General features: G+C 39.1%; 1 protein-coding gene across 1 annotated transcript in view; it reads right to left on the reverse strand.

Moving 5' to 3' along the window:
• Positions 1–17,860, reverse strand: part of LOC138002430 (uncharacterized) — a gene marked incomplete at its 5' end in the record, with an annotated part of 94,244 nt that overhangs the window by 4,399 nt on the left and 71,985 nt on the right. The window contains 8 exons of the mRNA XM_068848472.1: positions 1,266–1,463; positions 2,000–2,125; positions 7,752–7,916; positions 9,405–9,566; positions 12,477–12,545; positions 13,676–13,891; positions 15,400–15,639; positions 16,879–17,121. Coding sequence (XP_068704573.1) covers positions 1,270–1,463; positions 2,000–2,125; positions 7,752–7,916; positions 9,405–9,566; positions 12,477–12,545; positions 13,676–13,891; positions 15,400–15,639; positions 16,879–17,121 — 1,415 coding nt within the window. The remainder of the gene's footprint in view (positions 1–1,265; positions 1,464–1,999; positions 2,126–7,751; positions 7,917–9,404; positions 9,567–12,476; positions 12,546–13,675; positions 13,892–15,399; positions 15,640–16,878; positions 17,122–17,860) is intronic.

A 17,860-nucleotide genomic window follows, 5' to 3' on the forward strand; every position in this document is an offset into this window, starting at 1 on the left:
ATTCAAAAAATAGGGGTCACCGAAGATCTAAACGAATAAAATCTATGTGATTTTGCAAAGTTCTTGGAAAATTTTGTTTGTTACGTTTTTGCGTGACCCGTCGGGGAAGGACTGGAACCCAAGGGAGAATCGATCGTTGAAGGGATGAAAGGTTTTTACCCCCCCTCCCCCCCCCCAAAAAAACTCTTTTCCGAGAATAGCAACGAAGTTTTAAGCAGGCTTCATCTTCATTTGGTTAGTATTTTGTATAATATCTCTCCATTGCCGTCATGCTCATCTTCTGGAGCGTGGTTTTTGTGAAATTTAATCGCTGGTTGTTTCCACGCAAGTCCGCACTATTCAAGCGGACAAGGACGAAAATACTGCTTTATTTTCACGAAAGTAAAGGAAAAGAACTTCAAAAACATGCATTCATTTTAAACTTAAGTTTGTGGAGTAATAAAAACATTAACAAAAGCAGCCCCATTAAATTTACGCAACGGTTCGTCCTCGAGTTTTCCAAACTTTCAGCCACTACTCGATCAGCTACCTTTTCCAGAGCTTTTCCACCCTCCCGCTCACTTTTCTTTAACGTTTCATGATGATTTGGAAATAAATGTGCCATTCTTTTGCCGGCCTGTCATTTTTTCCCCGGCGTTTTTGTTGCCATGTTATTTTAACTAACGCTTGAAAAATATTTATGCAAGTCAAGTAGACTAGTGCACGACTGATAAAACAACGCCAATATCATTCGTGCAGTAGTCTACTTGACTTTCATAAATATTTTTTAATCAATTTTGACTGATCACGATCTTCTCTGATCCAACGCTGTGAAAGACTTATCGTCCACGGTTTTTGCAAAGGTTTTAAAACCTCAACCTCGAAGTAATGCGTGACATATTACAGTCGCGTTACCTGCGCAGTAACGTTGCGCACAAACAATTAGCGCGAACGTCCTTAAGTGTAAAAATCTAATGATGGGGTAAATAACCTTTGTAAAACAATATCTGGCCTTGAGTGTTATCGATAAGGCCATAATAAAATGAAAATACAAATCGTGGACACCTCCTTTTCTCCCAACGTCTTACGTCGATATTGTTATATGCAAAGAGCAAATGGAGAACGTTTCGGGAAGGATAAGCATTACTCACCGAAAAATGGGCGAAGAGATTGTTGAGCAACGAGCTTGCGTGGCTGTAAAAGGTTGTTTTTACAAGCGGCGTGCAACCATCGAGTTATGGTTGCTAAGCACAAACGTAACCTACGTTCGACTTTATACATCTTACCTTGTTATCCACCGATCGGCGTGGGGGTAACTGTGATAGTTACTTGTTTAGTAACCGTACCCAGTACGTTCGTTGCTGTGCAAACATAGGTGCCAGCGTCAGCGAGCACCGCGGCAGTAACGGACAGCTCTATACCGGTGAGTTTGGACTCCACGTCATATAAGGAAAGGATTGAACTACGGCCAATAGGGAGCCCACCTAGCAGAATTTAATAAAACCGGTCTTCTACTTGGTTGTAAACATATGCATCGGTCTTTTAAAATATTTCTAGGATTTTGAGTGTTTCAGAGCTTTCGTAGCTAGTGGACAAAACAAAACTCACTTGTCCGATAATTTTCCGACAGGTGAGTTTCCCATCACGAAAGGCAAAATCAGCAATTTAGCAGTACGTAAATTAATTTTCTCGTTTTTTTTTTCTTTGGGGGGGGGGGGGGGTCCTTTGCATAAGATGATGACAAATTAACCTTTTTATTTACCCACTGAGCCAAAACCCTATCGTCACATTTAATACTTTCTTTAATATACCACTATTTTCTCTCATTTTGAATATCCATATCCATTTAACGCTAATTTGGTGACCTTACTTCCGAGACTCCTTATTGGTGCATCTTGTAATATCAAAGCTTTTCGTTTCACGCCTCTCGCAAGCACTTGCCGAGAACGTTTGCCCGGGTATGCCCCATTAGATAAATTCTCAACTCATAGCCACTTTAGTTTATCCATTTCAAACTCACCGCCGAGCTTGCTCCACGTTGCAGTCGGCGAAGGACTTCCCTCAACATTGCACAAGATATTGAAGGTCACGTTCTCGTTCACAGAAAAGTCAGTATTCGGCACTGTTTCCGTTATTTGAACTGGAGCTGTGGGAAAAGGAAAAAAGCAAAGGAACTTTAAGTGTCTAATCTTCTAGCGCTGTAGAGCACTAATCGGGGACACTGTAAATTGAAATTAATTAGTTAACGCAAATCAAATCCAAATTTTGAGGGGAAAACCGGAGTACCCGGAGAAAAACCTCTCGGTGCAGACTAGAGAACCAACAGACTCAACCCACATATGATGGCGAGTCTGAAAATCGAACCCAGGCCATATTGGTGGGAGGCAAGTGCTCTCACCACTGCGCCATCCCTGCACCCTGGGAGAAGAGAACGGATACAACATTAAAATTATGTACAAAATTAAGTGAATTAATTATCAGTATCCTCTTGTTATACCTGTCAATCATAGAGGTCTTAACGTTTTGATGAAATCTGGAAAAAGGATTAATCTGCTTTACATCAAGAGGTATTGAATTCCAAAGTTTAGCACCAGAAAAACAAAGAGAACGAATACCATATTGTGTGGTCTGGACTTGGTTTACAAACAGGTTATCATTATTTGATTGACGTGTATAATATGGATGAGCAGAGGATATTGGCGTGAAGTAATCAGCAAAACAAGATGGAGTTAATTTATGAAACCACTGATAAACAAAAGAAAGATTTCAATATGAATTATATCACAAAATTTTGACAAGATTCAGGGATTTGAGCAAGGCTTCTGATTGTGATGCGGGTTCAGAAAATGTCATAATCCTGACTAAACGCTTTTGCAAAATGGTCAAAGGATTTCGGTAGGTTGGGTATGTTAGACCCCAAACATGGACACCGTAAGTAAAAAAAGGATAAATTAGAGAATTAGAAAGCATTTTTAATTCATCAATGTTAACATAGTACCTCAATTTTGAAACGATTCCTACAGTTTTTGACAGTTTCATACAAAGCTCACCAATGTGATTTTTCCAAGTTAGATTAGCATCAAAAGTAACACCGAGATATTTAACTGTAGATACTTGCTGAATATTTACCCCGTTAAATTTCAGATTAAAAGTCTTATAAGGATTCAGCGTTTTAGAATGAAAGAGAATGAAACTAGTTTTTACAATACTAAGTGCCCGTCGGTTGGATTTCATTCACTCAGCAACTGCAATGAGCTCATGATTTTAGCTTAAGTTCAAGATCAATCAGGTTCTTTTATGCACAGTATATATTTGTATCATCTGCAAATACGTGAAAAGTAAGTGATTCTGAGGCATTAGGTAAGTCATTAATATACAATAAAAATAGCAAGGGTCAAAGAACGGATCCTTGAGGAACTCCGCAAGTGATAGAAAGATGATTAGAGTCATGACCACTGGCACACACAAACTGTTAGATAGATATGATTGAAATCAGTCGTAGGCCACACCTCTTATTCCATAATGATTCACCGTATCAAAAGCCTTTTAATTAAATTCATTGTTATCAATGGAGTAGCGGTGAATAGATTCAGTGATGCATAAAAGTATATGATTAGTTGAGCACTTCCGCCTAAAACCAAACTGAAATGGGTAGAGAAAGCTATGACATTCACGATAACTGTAAAGGCACTTATTCATAGCTTTTTCAAATATTTTGCTAAATATAGATAGGACAGATGTAGGTCTGCAATTATCTTTGTCTTGCCTAGAGCCTTTCTTAAAGACTGGTGTAACTTTTGCTAGTTTAAGCTCATTAGGGAAAGTGCCACACAAAAAGGAATCCTTTATCAAGAATGAAAGAAGGGATTGGGATACTAAATGGCCCAATAGATTTGCTATTGCCATTTGAGATATAAAATCCTCAAGTCGTCATTTGATGTAAGAGGAAAAAGGAACATCGACTCTGAATAGGTTCCCTTTAGAAAAGAGGCAGGAGAGCAGTCACCAGGAGGAATGTCCTTTCCAGTGTTTTTGCCCACATTTACAAAAACGTTGTTGAAAATGTTATCAATTGCAGAGGAATTGTCGAACATCTTTCCATTTTCTTTTAGGGTAGAAATAAAGTCAGCTTTAACTTTGCTATATTAATTATTGACCTAATTCCAGACCATTTTTTAAAAATATTATTACTATTGCATGAAAAGTAATTTTTTAAAGTAATTAGTCTTACTAGCCTTAATATCCTTAATCACGCTGTTCCTGTTTTATGCAGGGCTATTAAATTTGGATTTGGTTGTTTACACTTATTAATCCGAGAATAGAGTTTATCCCTGTGTCTTATCTTAGCAAGTATGTCTTTAGCGATCCGAGGTTTTGTGCTTAACTTAATCTCATGCTTAGAAAGTTTTTTGCATGGCACATGAACGTTGATAAGATGGGAAATCTTATCAAAGAAAAAAAATCAAATTTTGCTGATGTATCTAAATCATTGTCAGAATACTGATCCAGTCAATATATAAAAAATCATTGATAAATTTCGCTTCATTAAATTTAGAATAATCATTTTAAAAGTAATTAAGAATTTTATAATTAACTTTAATATTATCAACAATCAAAAATTGAGGAAGATGATCAGACATTTTTAGGACTAAGTTGCCATTAATAGCATCTATGGAATATGAATTTGCAAATATATCATCAATTAAGGTTGCAGAAATTTCTGTTATTCGTGTTGGTTGTAAAATGTAAGAAAGAAAGAAATACGAGTTAAGCATTTGTAGGAAATCATTTGATTCAGGATTGTTTTCACAATTTAGTAGGTTAATATTAGAATCACCCATAAGTAAAATATTCCTGTTTTCTCTAGTCAGATGAGACAATGTAGGGTTCAGGGTTAGAGGAAGGGTGCCTCTAGGTACAGCAACATAGATTATTTTTATTTTTAGTGTTAACAATTTCAACCCAGACAGTTTCAAACTCGTCATCAGTAATTCTCAGGTTAGCTCGTTTGAAGGCATTTAAAGACTTGCTAATATAAATCGCCACACCACCAGCCGCAGACTTTGAGGGTTGAATGTGAAGTGTGTAACCATGTAAGTTATTATGTTATGTTTTCCCTAGTTTCACTAATACCTATAATATGAAAAAGGAAGTTCAAGGATGCGAGGGTAGTCTGCAAATCACTTAGATGGGCATCAAGACTATTTAGGTTAATATGAAATAGGGAAAAATAAGAACTGGAAGCTTGTAAGGTTAGTTTTTCAAAATCGGAAGGAAAATAGTACTTAAAATTGGATAGGATTAGGTATAATTCGATTCGATATCAGACATATCTAAACTATTTAAGGAGGCTCGAAATAGTTCCTCCTTTTTCAAACAAATAAACATATTATGTTTTAGATACACTTAGGGTAATCATATCAAGACAAAATTTGGCCAGGGTATTAAGATTTCTTCATAGATTTCTCACATCACATTTTCCTCCAAAGTAACGTTACCATGGCAACGATATGAGGCATTTCTTTGAGCTTTAAAATCAAGATATATTGTCTTTTTTGAAAAAGCGGGACGGTGAAATCTTCCCATTTAAAATTCAACAAAATCTGAAGGTCCGTTTTTCTGAAAAATAAGATTTTTTGAAATGTGGTTTTTTCACCAACACAATTTTTTTTAAATTTGAAAGACACACGTTTTAAATTAATCTAAGCTAACATGCAAAAAATGAAAAAAAAACCACCGTCCGGAAGCAGAGATATAAGCGAGTAAAGCTGCAAAATCAGGGAAAATGAGGGGGCTCGAGGAGCGTTGCGTGACCACACAAAGAATGGCTGCATAGGAGACTAACCCTCAGCAAGCGAATGGCAAAGGAAAAAGGCCATTTCAGAGTCAACTGTCAACAGCCAGCGAATAGGAATCACGCTAAAATTAGAAGCCATCAAAATAACTTCGTCAGTTCAAGGTAAAAAAAATAGTTTTAGTGATGTACTTTATTTCACTTTATCTCTGAAAACGAGATCAATCACATTTTGATGTATTTCATTGAAACAAGCCAAGTTGGCTTGGAAAAAGAATTGGCAAAATACGGTAATGCAACCAAGAAAGGGCGAACTTCAAACGAGATCCGCTCCAACATTTAAATAACGTTTAGGTGCTTTAAACAAACTTCTGAGAACACAAGCTAGTGAAATTTCCCCCTAATTTTACGAGAACTCATTGCGATTACGTGTTTATAACATAAGGGCAAAATTTTCTTGTCACTGTCGAGGCACATCGAAAACCCTCCTCCCAGTAGAGCCTTTCTTAACTCGACGAGAAAGAAAGGACTCTGAAGAAATCGTATTTAGTCTTTCTTGAGTATGCGCAAGCCGTTGCTTGGTGACAGTCTCAAACCCAGGCCAAGTCTCGATCGCACTCTTAGACGCCATAGTGATTTTCGTGCGGAAGGCTCCATTTTGACCTTCGCCTCGTCAAAAATATGATGCGCGCGCCGCCTAAACCGGTTTGACCGGAGTGACTAGCCCAGAAAATGGGCTGTGGCGACTAAAAAGACTTGACACATTTTCTGGAGAGCCTCTCTTTCCCGCTCTGTGGAGTTTTAGAGAGGCTCTCCTCGCAGGGTGATCGAAAACCAGCTGGGCAAACGGATTCGCTCGCATTTAAGAGCAAAACAAATCAATTTTTTCTTTATGACCAAAAGTATACAGATAATTGTTATTTAATTCCAGTTGACAATAAAAATTCGAGTTTCACTCCTGAACAAAGGAAGAACCGATTCAACCACTTTTTAAAAATACGCATCCACTTTAACGCATCGGTAAAAATAACAAACGGTTTAGTGCCCACGGAAAATTTGTGGAGTAGCTTCTTCCACTAAGTATGAGCTATTACTGGTATTCTGTTTTGTCTTTGTCGTTCTCTCTCGCTCTCCTTTCGTTTCTGTTCTAGGCATAGGTCCTCCAGGCATTATGTAATAACCTTATCAGAGCTTCTAAAGATATGCCAAATATTGTAATACAGAGAAAAAAGCAGCTCCAAGCAAATAGACCTTAATTCCGCTAACTCAATGTTGTACCCAATTCAAACCCTTTGGAAATAAAACGTTTTGTTCCAGGTATTTCCATATCATTTAAATATGAATGCTACATTATCATGCAAATACAATACACAAAGAATCTTAATCCCGGGAGATTTGAATTGGGTACAACATTGAGTTAGCCGATTAGGTCCATTAAAACTAAACACTCAGCTTTAAGTTTATCCCTCCGATGCTTGACTGGAATAAAAAGATACCAATTCCCTCAGGTTTACTCCTCCTTGCTTTCCTTAAAATGGATTCTTTCGCTTAGTAGCTAGTGAATTAGACTTGCCACAAATTGCTGCAAGTCCCGAGATGAGCGACGAAGTCGCCGGACCACCAATTTATCTGTTAGCGGAAACGGGCTTTGAGAAAGTCTACTAGTGAATTTGCATACAACTGTTCTCGGTTTCGAGGTTCCATCTTGCCTAGTAGGACGACCAGTACGATGAGCTCGGTCGATCTCAGGAGCGGGATCAAGGTCCAATTTCTCGACAAGCACGTTCTTAATTTTCTCTTCCGTATCTTCTACCTTTCATAACCCCTTCAAAGCGGAGATTGTTTCTTCTTACTTCATTCACGCACTCACCGTTAATTTCTTCAGGGAAGCAGACAGAAACATCCTTACTTGAAAAATTGTACAAATCAAAGTTACTTTACGAAATCATTTCGATGCTCCAGCGAGTGCTGCACTTACCAACACAATCATCGATTGATTTACTTCCGGGGTAGGCGGTATTGGTCCCAACAGGGCATGGTTTACAAGTGGTCATTTGTTCGTTCTCTTGGTAAGTGCCATAAGGGCATCTCTTACAAGGGCACACACCATTGTTGGTAGAATATTTTCCTGCTTGGCAAATGGCTAGCAAAAAACAACAACAACAACAACAACAATAACCTCAGTCGCGCCATTGTTAATCTGGAAACAGCGTAAAACAACCAGGCAACTTCGTCCCGTCTTTTGAACAGAGGGTTCTGTCTTTTTATAACAGCCCAGGGTTGCTCTCATGCAATGGCTTTAGGGGCTTCGTAATATCTATTGTCTCAAAACGAGACTTAATCTTAAACGAGAACTACTCAACACGTCACTTTGAAGTTTGAGTACAGTCGACAGTGCAATTACTTAAGGAAATATACGCAGCCACGCATGAACAAAACAAAAGACCAAACCTCCTGAGTATTATCACATGATCTGTATTGGGAAAACAAAAATGTACAAGCCGAAAAGGTCTATTAGGTAATGTCCCGGTACATCGTGAATACTTTAAAAGCGGCTATGTCACGCAAATTGATGTAATTTCATGAAACCCAAAATGCCCAAAAAGTAGAATAAAACATTGCAATAACGACTTAAAACTGTCGAGCAACATAAAAGAAATATAGCAAAGGAAAGAGAAGCATGAATGGACAAAAATAGACAAGATTGAAACGGATTACATTTGGGTAATCTTGAAAAAAGTCTGCCCGACGATTTTCAAGTTTACGGCAAATCGCCTGGATAAAGTTCGTTTTTGCTCAGATTCTTCTTGTTTGTGATGTAACGATAATTTTATCAGTAAAGGAATACCACATTACCATTCTCGAATTTTAAACTGAACACCCCGCTAAATTAACGTGACATATCCCCTTCAGAATGGCACCAAAAGGCAATATTGTTTCCTTGGAAAATTGAGTTTTCCTTGCTAGCGTTTTTTTCATCCTCTTGGTTTCGATTTGCTTGTCTTGTCTTTTTACGGCTGTTTCTTCCGCTGCTGTTTTCTACCCCAGCGAGAAAAATCTATGCCGCTTCATCAACCTCGTTCCCAGGGTCTCCATTGTCGAGTCATCGTCAAAAAGACCCTGAGAACGAGGTTGACGCTTCATACCCTGCTCTGTTGAGTGTACGCTAACGTTGCTGTAGAAACAACCATCACTTCTCTGTGAATGGCCCAATGATAACCTCCCTGTCAATCAAACGTCACAGTTCGGAAAAGGGTTTGTCATTTGGGAAACCACAGAGAAGTGAGGTGTTTAAAAGCCCACACAATTTGCAGGGAAAATATATGACGCTAAATAGAAAAAAGGAACAGTTCCCTGGCCAAGGTTTTTCTCGCCGGGAAAAGCAAATCATATCAGCGGTAGAGAGAGACGAAAAAGACAAGGAAAACGAAATCGATGAGACGAAAACTACGGAGACGTAGGGACGTAATCCAAGCTGTTTTCTGGCAGGGGGGAGGGGGGGGGGGGGTGGGCGTATCTTGACGGTAAACTACATAAGACGAAGAATGGCCAATAGAGCAGGAAAGCCCCGAGAGAAGCAGCCAATCAATGCACTTGACTTTATCAAAACTGAGTAAATGCTGTCACTTACGCCGGCAGTTTGAACTGTTCTTGGAGCCCGTGAAAGCGGTGGAGTAATTCTTACGACAGGGTTGACATTCGGGTTTTCCTTGATCATCCTGATAAAATCCAATGTGACAATCGACGCACGTGTTGGTATTGTTGTCTCCATAAGTCCCGGGAGGACAATTCACTAAACAAAATAAATTGGATTTAGAGCATTGATGCTTGATTGATTTGCTCCTTAAACCGAAAAGGAAAAAGGTTACAACAGAAAAAAAATGACTTACACTTAAGAAAAACGGTAACTCTAACAATACCAAACAAATCTGTAGTCCTTGAGAGATTCTTGAAAACGGGATGAACTCAAGCCGTACGAGTCCCTAGGGTTAGTGTGCGACAATACCCAATCTCTTACCGTTGCAGTTACTGCTGCTTTCCTCTTGTAGAGAGACAGGCTCTTACGCGGAGTATACAACAGGGCAAAGGGTGATTCACGGACAAAAAAGAAAATTCGAATTGTGCCGGAAGAAACTAGCTCAAAATGGTACTTGGAATAAAAATGTATAAATGTGTAATTAAGTGTATACATTTAAAAAAATCATTCCATGAGCGTGCATTGGATGAGATGGAAAATAGCCTCTGACGCGACGCATGGCGCCGAGTTGGCTTTAACAGGCACGAATGGAATGATTGTTTCAATTACTTGGAAGCTTTGCTTCTCGCTGCAATGAGCGGATAACAGATATTTATAAAATTACTTTGAGGTTGCGTGCGAGACAGGTTCGAGAATGTTGTGGGACTGTTTAGGGGACGAGTCACTGCTTATATAGTAGTCGTTTACTCTGCAAAGCAAAGCACTTTCGCATATTCTGCAGATCTTGTACGATAACAATTCAATTCGCTTCAGTGGTCTCCCTGCCTAATAATCCTATGTTTACAAATATTGTATTCAAATTAGGCGAAGCTAAATAAATAAATTACCTTAATCTTTATAACTTACATTGTTAGTAAGTAAACGCTGTGTGTAATAACATCTCACTGACTTTTTGATCAAAGCTTTCGTTGTCCGGACAAATTTACACCTTGGAAAGGGAGCCATCGTTTTTAAATTGCCATTGTGCAATATTTGCAATATTCTGGTGGTTTAGAAAGCTCAGCTCCTGGTATATCACTTTCTTGCAACTTGAGGTCTTGCTCCGAGAACGCAATGATGCAAATGCACTTCCCAAAACAGCCCCACGATGTAATTCTACAAGGCTCTCGACCCTGTCTCCTGCGCAACCTCAAAGTCGCCAATAAGAATTTTAATAATGCAATAATACTGCAGCCTGGCATCAGGGCTTGGATTCAAAAAGCCAGAGCTTTAGGCTTAATTACCGTTTTCACAATAGAAGATGAACAAATCGTCTGGACGGGCAAATCTACTGCTGTGAAAACGGCACGAAATAAATGTTTAGATGACTTAGTCGCCTGAAATTTGTCCGTCTAGCTAGGAAGACGATTTCTCCCTCCATGCCCCAAAACTAGTTGTTCAAACGATGGATTATCCGCCGGATAAATCAAGCGAAACCAATTGCACTATCTAATGGACAGTGATTTATCCGTTAGATAGCGTTATCCACCTTTTGAAACACAATAACAACACCTTTTATTTTAAAAAATGGTAAGTTTTAAAGCTAATATAGCTTTAAGCAAAACGTGTAAACAAAAAAACAAAAAAAAAAAAACAAAAAAAAAACAAAAAAAAAACAAAAAAAAACAAAGAAATGTTAATAGGATAATAAAATTAAGAAATTCAAAAATTGAAAAAATATAAAAAAGATATGCATAACATCAATGCAAGACGAAATCAATGTCAATTAAGGGATCCATTTGCGGTGACTCTTCACTAAAGTTCAAGTTTCTGAGGGCGGGAGCCGTTTTTGCCCTTTTAGCATAATCTCTTGCGCTGACAACGGATGGTTCTGAAAGATTCCAAGTAATGGATCCTCTGTATGTGGATGTTTTGACCTTATAAGAGTCGAATAAAGAGTCCCATTTAGCTATTTTTCTTCCATCTACAAAGGGCATGTCGCGCGGGAGGTTATATATAACTCTAGCAGCCCTACAATGTATGGATTCCAAAGCGTTAAAATCGCTCTTATTTGTGCAACATCCCCAAACTGGTAGCGCATATGAAACCGAGGTTAAAATAACTTAAAAATGTAGATCTAAAAGTGAAATCCTGCGTAAAAAGCGACTTGGTTTGATCAGATTTAGCTTGTTAACGAACACTCTCTTAAGCTCTGATGGGTGTTTTGTTTACGTAAGCCTGTCGTCGATGATTACCGCCTAACAGCTTAGAACTTTAAGTCCATTTTATGAGTTGATGGTTAACTTTTAAACTTACTAAGGGACCGATAAAATTTCTTTTAAGGGTCATTCCCTCACACTTTTTGTGGTGTGGTACCAAAAGGGGACAGAAGAACAAGTCGACGTAAGTCCGAACTAAATTCTAGTTAGACGAACAAATCTACAAATTTAGCATTGCGGGGAAATGGAACTAGCGATGGAGGCGATGTTTTATGGGACGTTTTCAATATGGCGGGAGAAAAGAAGGTTGGCGCGAAGAGTAAGGTAACCGAGCAATACCTAGTGCCAGTCTTCATGCATCTTCTTGCCCTTCTTTTGTGAATTTATAAGGAACAACACTAGAGAAATTAGTTGTCTTGAATTCACAATAGTCCGTCTAAACGGGCGATTTGTCCGTTGAGACGATTTATTCATCTTCTAGTGTGAAAACGGGAATGTCGAGCTTAATATCAAAATATTGGAAGTTGTCTGTTTCTATACCAATATAGCGACCGTTTCGGTCTTTCCCCTCCAAAAAGACTGATCAATTCCTGACTAGAGAAGCTGATGAAAAACTCCTCCAATCACATTTCTTAACTTCATGCTAAACTCTTCCATACGGCATGGTCTTTTAGTGAATCATGCACACAACTGGTTTCAACAAGCGAGCGACTCTCTCAACTCCTGCTAAATTGATGTATTTCGAGATGCAAAGTGCAATGTCGTGGTGTCTGTTCATAAAACCACCTTTAAGACTGAGAATACCTACAGCATACTCGGTCATCCACATTAACTGAGCCACCTTGGCAGGGTACACCAGCTACATAGTCCCTGTACACTAAAGGATAAAAAGGAGACAACTAAGTAACTTCTAAGAAATAAGCATACTTAAAGCACTTCGAACTCTATCTAATTTTAACATAAACAATTTACTTTGGGAAAAAGACAAAGAAGAGATATGCACGAGAAAACTGAGCTTTTGAGGCCGATCGAGGCAACATTAAATACTCTGGGGATGACTTTGCGGACAGTGCAAACGGTTGGAGCCGATTAGTTTGGAAAGCGATGAAATAGTCTAGAGCACTCCAGCATTAAAACCTGTAAGAAAAACAACGCAATCGCCATAGACAACATAGGCAGTACTGGTGTGGGAGACCATTGGTACCCTTTGCAAAGACCTAGACCAAATAGATCGTTGCTGGGCACCAAAGAATATCCCAATGACATCGAACGCAAATTTTCTGGGTCACATAACATCGATGGCGAGACCAAATGGACTGTTGCTTTCTACTTAAGTTAAAAGCAATTTAAACCCTTTCAAGCTAGAACCAACATTTTCGCAACTCAGAAGGTAAGCAGGAGTAACCTTCTGACTTCAAACATACATAGCTATATAGTGACTGGTTAGTATGAATCCCTGTAAACGTCAAAAGCGAAGAGAGTGTGCCACAAATAATTTTGAATTAACAGCGAATGTGCGAAATCTGTTGACAGTTGTTGTTGTTTGGTCGAAACTGGGTTGCAAATAAATTAATCGAAACTACTGACCGGTCCTTTTCTTGGAGAAATTGAAAACTGAATATGTCGTGCTACGTGCATGGTTAAGGCCAAAACAGGAAACAAAAACATGAAGCACTAAAACTATGTCGTTGTTCATAATTATTTCCACATATTGTAGACCTTTTGATTGGTGAAACACAACGACTATCAATCAATCTCGACCCCAGAGCTCTCCTTTTTTGCGTTTGTCTGCGCAGACGTTACATTCCAGGCACTGGTGACGAGATTGAACGACTGGTACTAGTTTAGAGTACTGAGCATGGGCATTAGGTTTTGATGTCGAGTCGCGTGTGTTCCTAACCAAAAAACTCGAACTCCAGTCAAAATGTCGCTATTTACTACGCTTCAATGATGTTGGTCAAAAGTACTGCAAACATAGTTATAGAGTATGCAGGTTAACTGACTTACTCATACAATCCAGACTCCCTGATAGAACAGCACTTTCATTAGTCTGTGATAACCACTTGTTATTTTCACATAGGTAAGACGGATTAACAAATAACCCAGTATATCCCGGGGGCTGGGGGTTAAAGAAATAGCCTTGATTGCAACGAAGCTGTAGGAAAATACCAAACCTAGATGCCGTTCCATTTTGGGGATCAGCTATTGTCGGGCAAGACGTTCCTGAAACGGAAAATACAGAGACCCAGGAGAATTAAAACGAGCGAGTTTTGAATAAAGAGCTGTCATCCGAGCTTCAGCCGAGGTAGCTTATTCCAAAAGTGGCGAAAATTAGCCTTTATTGCCTCGTTGAAGGTCATGTATTCTTTTGAATGTAAATTAACTTAAAAACGAAATGGCAATGGTCAAATAAATGGACAAAAAACTGAGGTCGCTTTTTTTTTACGTTGTGCCCTCCAACTACATCTAAACCATTTATTAAAAGACCGAATAACTTTCGCCCAATGCCAAACTATAGCTAAGCGCCACTGATAGGGATGAAGCAAGACCTACAATGATAATGGTAGCTTTAGTCATGGGCTCCTGTTTTAGTCAAATGACGTTGAACGGGGAGCGTTAAAATTGCAGAATAGTGAGTTATCCAAAGGACATCGTGATACGGTCTTTAAACGACAAGACTGTTCACAGTCCCCTATTGTCCCTCGGTTCCTTCAACCTTGGGGAAAAATGTCGGATCGCACCGGGGGAGCGAGCAAATGTCATTATGAATGTCTTAAGATAGGTCATAGTCCTTTTTTAACTAACGCGTCCTTGGTGCGTAATTTATTATCGAAAGCTTGTCCCTATGTTTAAAAAAGAGCTAGAGTGCCATCTGTGGATAGCGGCAAATGTATCTGGGACCAATTAGCCAATATCAAAAATACCATAAGACTTTTTGTTCCTCCAAAAGTTTGCATAAGCATTGTTTCCAGTTTCTCTTGGGACTGTTTTATGAGTTCAAAGAGAAAATAAAAACAATGCTCATGTAAAATTCTGGAGGGCAAAGAAAAAATTGAGACAAACCTTAACAACATGGATTTGACGTAAACGTTTTAAAAATACCTATTTCTTTTCTCATTTTATTCGACAAAACTGAACAGAAATGTTAAGAATATTAGCTTATCTATAAGTTTATGAAGGGTAGAAGTGATCTGCAGAATTTAAAGCAATGGTCTCTTTAATTGAAACACCCGAAAATTCAGGCGGTATCAACGCGATTCGAACTCATGACTTCCGCAATGCCGGGGCAATGCTTTACCAACTGAGTCATAAAGTCACTCAGTCCGGATCAGGTCAATTTGTTGGGCTCATGTGTGTTCCCGTGAAAGGGCTGACGAATGAAAGAAATGTATATTTAAAGTATGGGTCACAGACGAAAGGTAGAAGTCATCTTCGCACTTATCTGGACAAATTAAGCACTTGTCGGTCTATATACACCATTACTTAAATTGTTTAGTTAAGTGCGAGGATCACGTGATGTACCCTTCGTCTATAACCCACAATTCAAATATGCATTTCTCTCACTATAAGTTTACATAGAAAAGTCTTAATTGCCGCCACTTTGATTTTCATAGTAAAAGAAGGATGCTTTCATTGTTTCGAAAGAGAAATTATTGAGTTTCAAAAAATAAGCATACGTGATAGTTTTAAAAGGGTATCACAGCTCTGGCTATTACAAGGACTCAACCTACCCTCTAAGGTCACGTTGAAGAGGCAATAGGCAACGTTACCGGCGGCGTCGGAAGCCTCGTATCGAACAATTAGTGTCCTGTATGCATCCATTAAGAAGCCTGGCTGACGGTTGGAAATAATATTAACCACTTTCACATTATCACTGAAAGTTGGTGGTGTCCAATACATGGCTTTTTGCAGTACGTTTGTGGTGTTGAACACATCCGAAGGGCAGCTTACTACTGAGGGCGGTGTCACGTCTGAAAAGTTTGAATAAAAAAAAATGAAAGCAACGTCATTTTTCTTTGATGGTGACTTGAACGTACTCGGAAAAGATCCGAGTTCTCTTTCACAGGACCCGAACCTTTGACATTCCGATTACAAGTACGGGTTCTCCGCCTGCCACTGAGCTAAATCGGAGACTAGGGTCACGTGACAATAGGCCATTTCCTAATTCATGTCTGCCTCCTCTTCAAATCGAATCTAAGTGCGAAGTTTTTAAGATGGTAATTAGTTCTACTTTACACATGAATGAAAACTAATTTTTATAAGGAAAAACTTTGCACTTAGGCTCGCTTTAAGGAGGTGGCAGACCCGAACTCGCAAATGGCCTATTTCGCAACAAATCCAAAATTCTGGAATGTTCTTGCAAACTCCACGCGACACTTGAAAATTTGGTTCATGTTATACCGAGCGTATATACAGCTATGATGCGCTCCGTTTGTTTCGAGTAAGAGTTGCTCGAAGTGCAGTGAAGAGCAGGCAATCATGGCCTCTCGACCGTTTTCCAAACTTCCGAAGCGTACCATTGCTCAGGTTGCAAATGCATCATCTGCAAAGCAAGAACGTTTGAATAGAGAGTTTTCACTCACGTGATCAGTAAACTTGTTTTTCCACCGCCGTTCCATTGTTTAGGTACACCAACATGGCCGCCGTGACGTCACAAGAAAACACTCTATATGTTATCAAGGGAAACTTACCTTTGAAGCCACGTCACTCACGTGCTTTTCGCACGAAACCTTAACCCTAGTTTAGGGTAGCGACGCAAACATAAGTCAGTTGTAGAAACCTATCGCAAAATCGATTGCGTTTTCATCACCAGAAATTGTTGTCAGGAAAACAGACACGAATTGACAACAAGTAAATGAACTAGCGTTTGTCGCTTGAGCTATTGTTTGCGTCGCTTGTGAAGACAATCTTTTGACCAAAAAAGGGAGTGCTAGTATGCCAAAAGAAGAATAGTATTTCCGGTGCGGTTGATATTGTGGGAAATTTGCCTTTGTTTTGCTATCGTTGGTCTTTCTTTTTGGACGACTCATTGCTTTCAGCCAAGTACGTCATAAACGCGGTCCTCGAGTTGATTATGAAGCACGTTCGCACTTCTCAAAATTCGTCCCATGAATATGCATCGTCATTCGTTATACACTGTATCCCGAAAAGGTGCGTTTTCTGTATTCCGACTTAGAGCATTTTAGATTTACTTGGGAAGATGACCTTACCAATCACAGTGACAGAGAAACTGCAGCTCTTCGATGTTCCGCTATCACCGATTCCTGTCCACGTGATACGATGCCTGCCAACAGGGAAAGGATAGTTCTCGTTATAGTTGCTAGGCAACACTGTAATGTTTTGCATGTTTGTGCGAGGAAGCTGCCATTTGAATCCAAGAACCACTGTTGACTTGTTTGCCCAAAGCTCTTCCTGTCTGTTGATTGGACAAGCGATCCACGGATCCGTGTAAACTGAAAACATTACAAACAATCCTTATTTTCCATTTTTGGTCATTTTTGCTTGGCTCAGAGGCCAAGACAAACCAACAGAACTCTTCCAATTATAGTTACGTCCATCGCAAAATAAGAGGAAATATCGGAAGGATTACATTACGTCACATCACGTCATGTTGTTGGAGCTAAATTTACAGCTACGAAAACATTCGGAGTGAAAAATATAAAAGGGTTGTTGAATTAGGTTATTGTGTGACATTAATAGTGCTTGGTGGTTAATGACACTTGGATAAAACGATTCCTTAAAATACTCACTGCTAAGCTACTTGTGAAATCAGTTGCGTGATTCATGAGCTGAGTTGAAAATACTTGACGAGAGAAGACGATGAGTTAACGAGTTAACTCATAAGACAGATATGTAAGTGTAAGCTCCAAGAAAGGACGTTTCTCGAAAGTCCCGAAACTTTAGGGGCTACTTTCGGGTGTCACAATTCGGCTTCTGTATTTCAAGAACGGGGAGGATTTAAGTCGTCAAACTTCACCGTCACTTTGCTTTTTGTTACCTTGAAAACATGTCAAAAGATCGGTTTTCCAAAACAAGCGGCCGTTAAGTTTTGGGGACTTTCGAGAAACAGGCCCCTGGTGCTTTAAATGCGAACTCTTTTCGAGTCTAATCTTAACCTTTAACAACAGTTAAAGTTGTTTTTATGTATATAATTGTCTTGAAGTTAAAACTCTCTTAAATCGCCTGGAAGTT

This window comes from Montipora foliosa, chromosome 1 (assembly GCF_036669935.1).
Source record: "Montipora foliosa isolate CH-2021 chromosome 1, ASM3666993v2, whole genome shotgun sequence".
NCBI lineage: Eukaryota > Metazoa > Cnidaria > Anthozoa > Scleractinia > Acroporidae > Montipora > Montipora foliosa.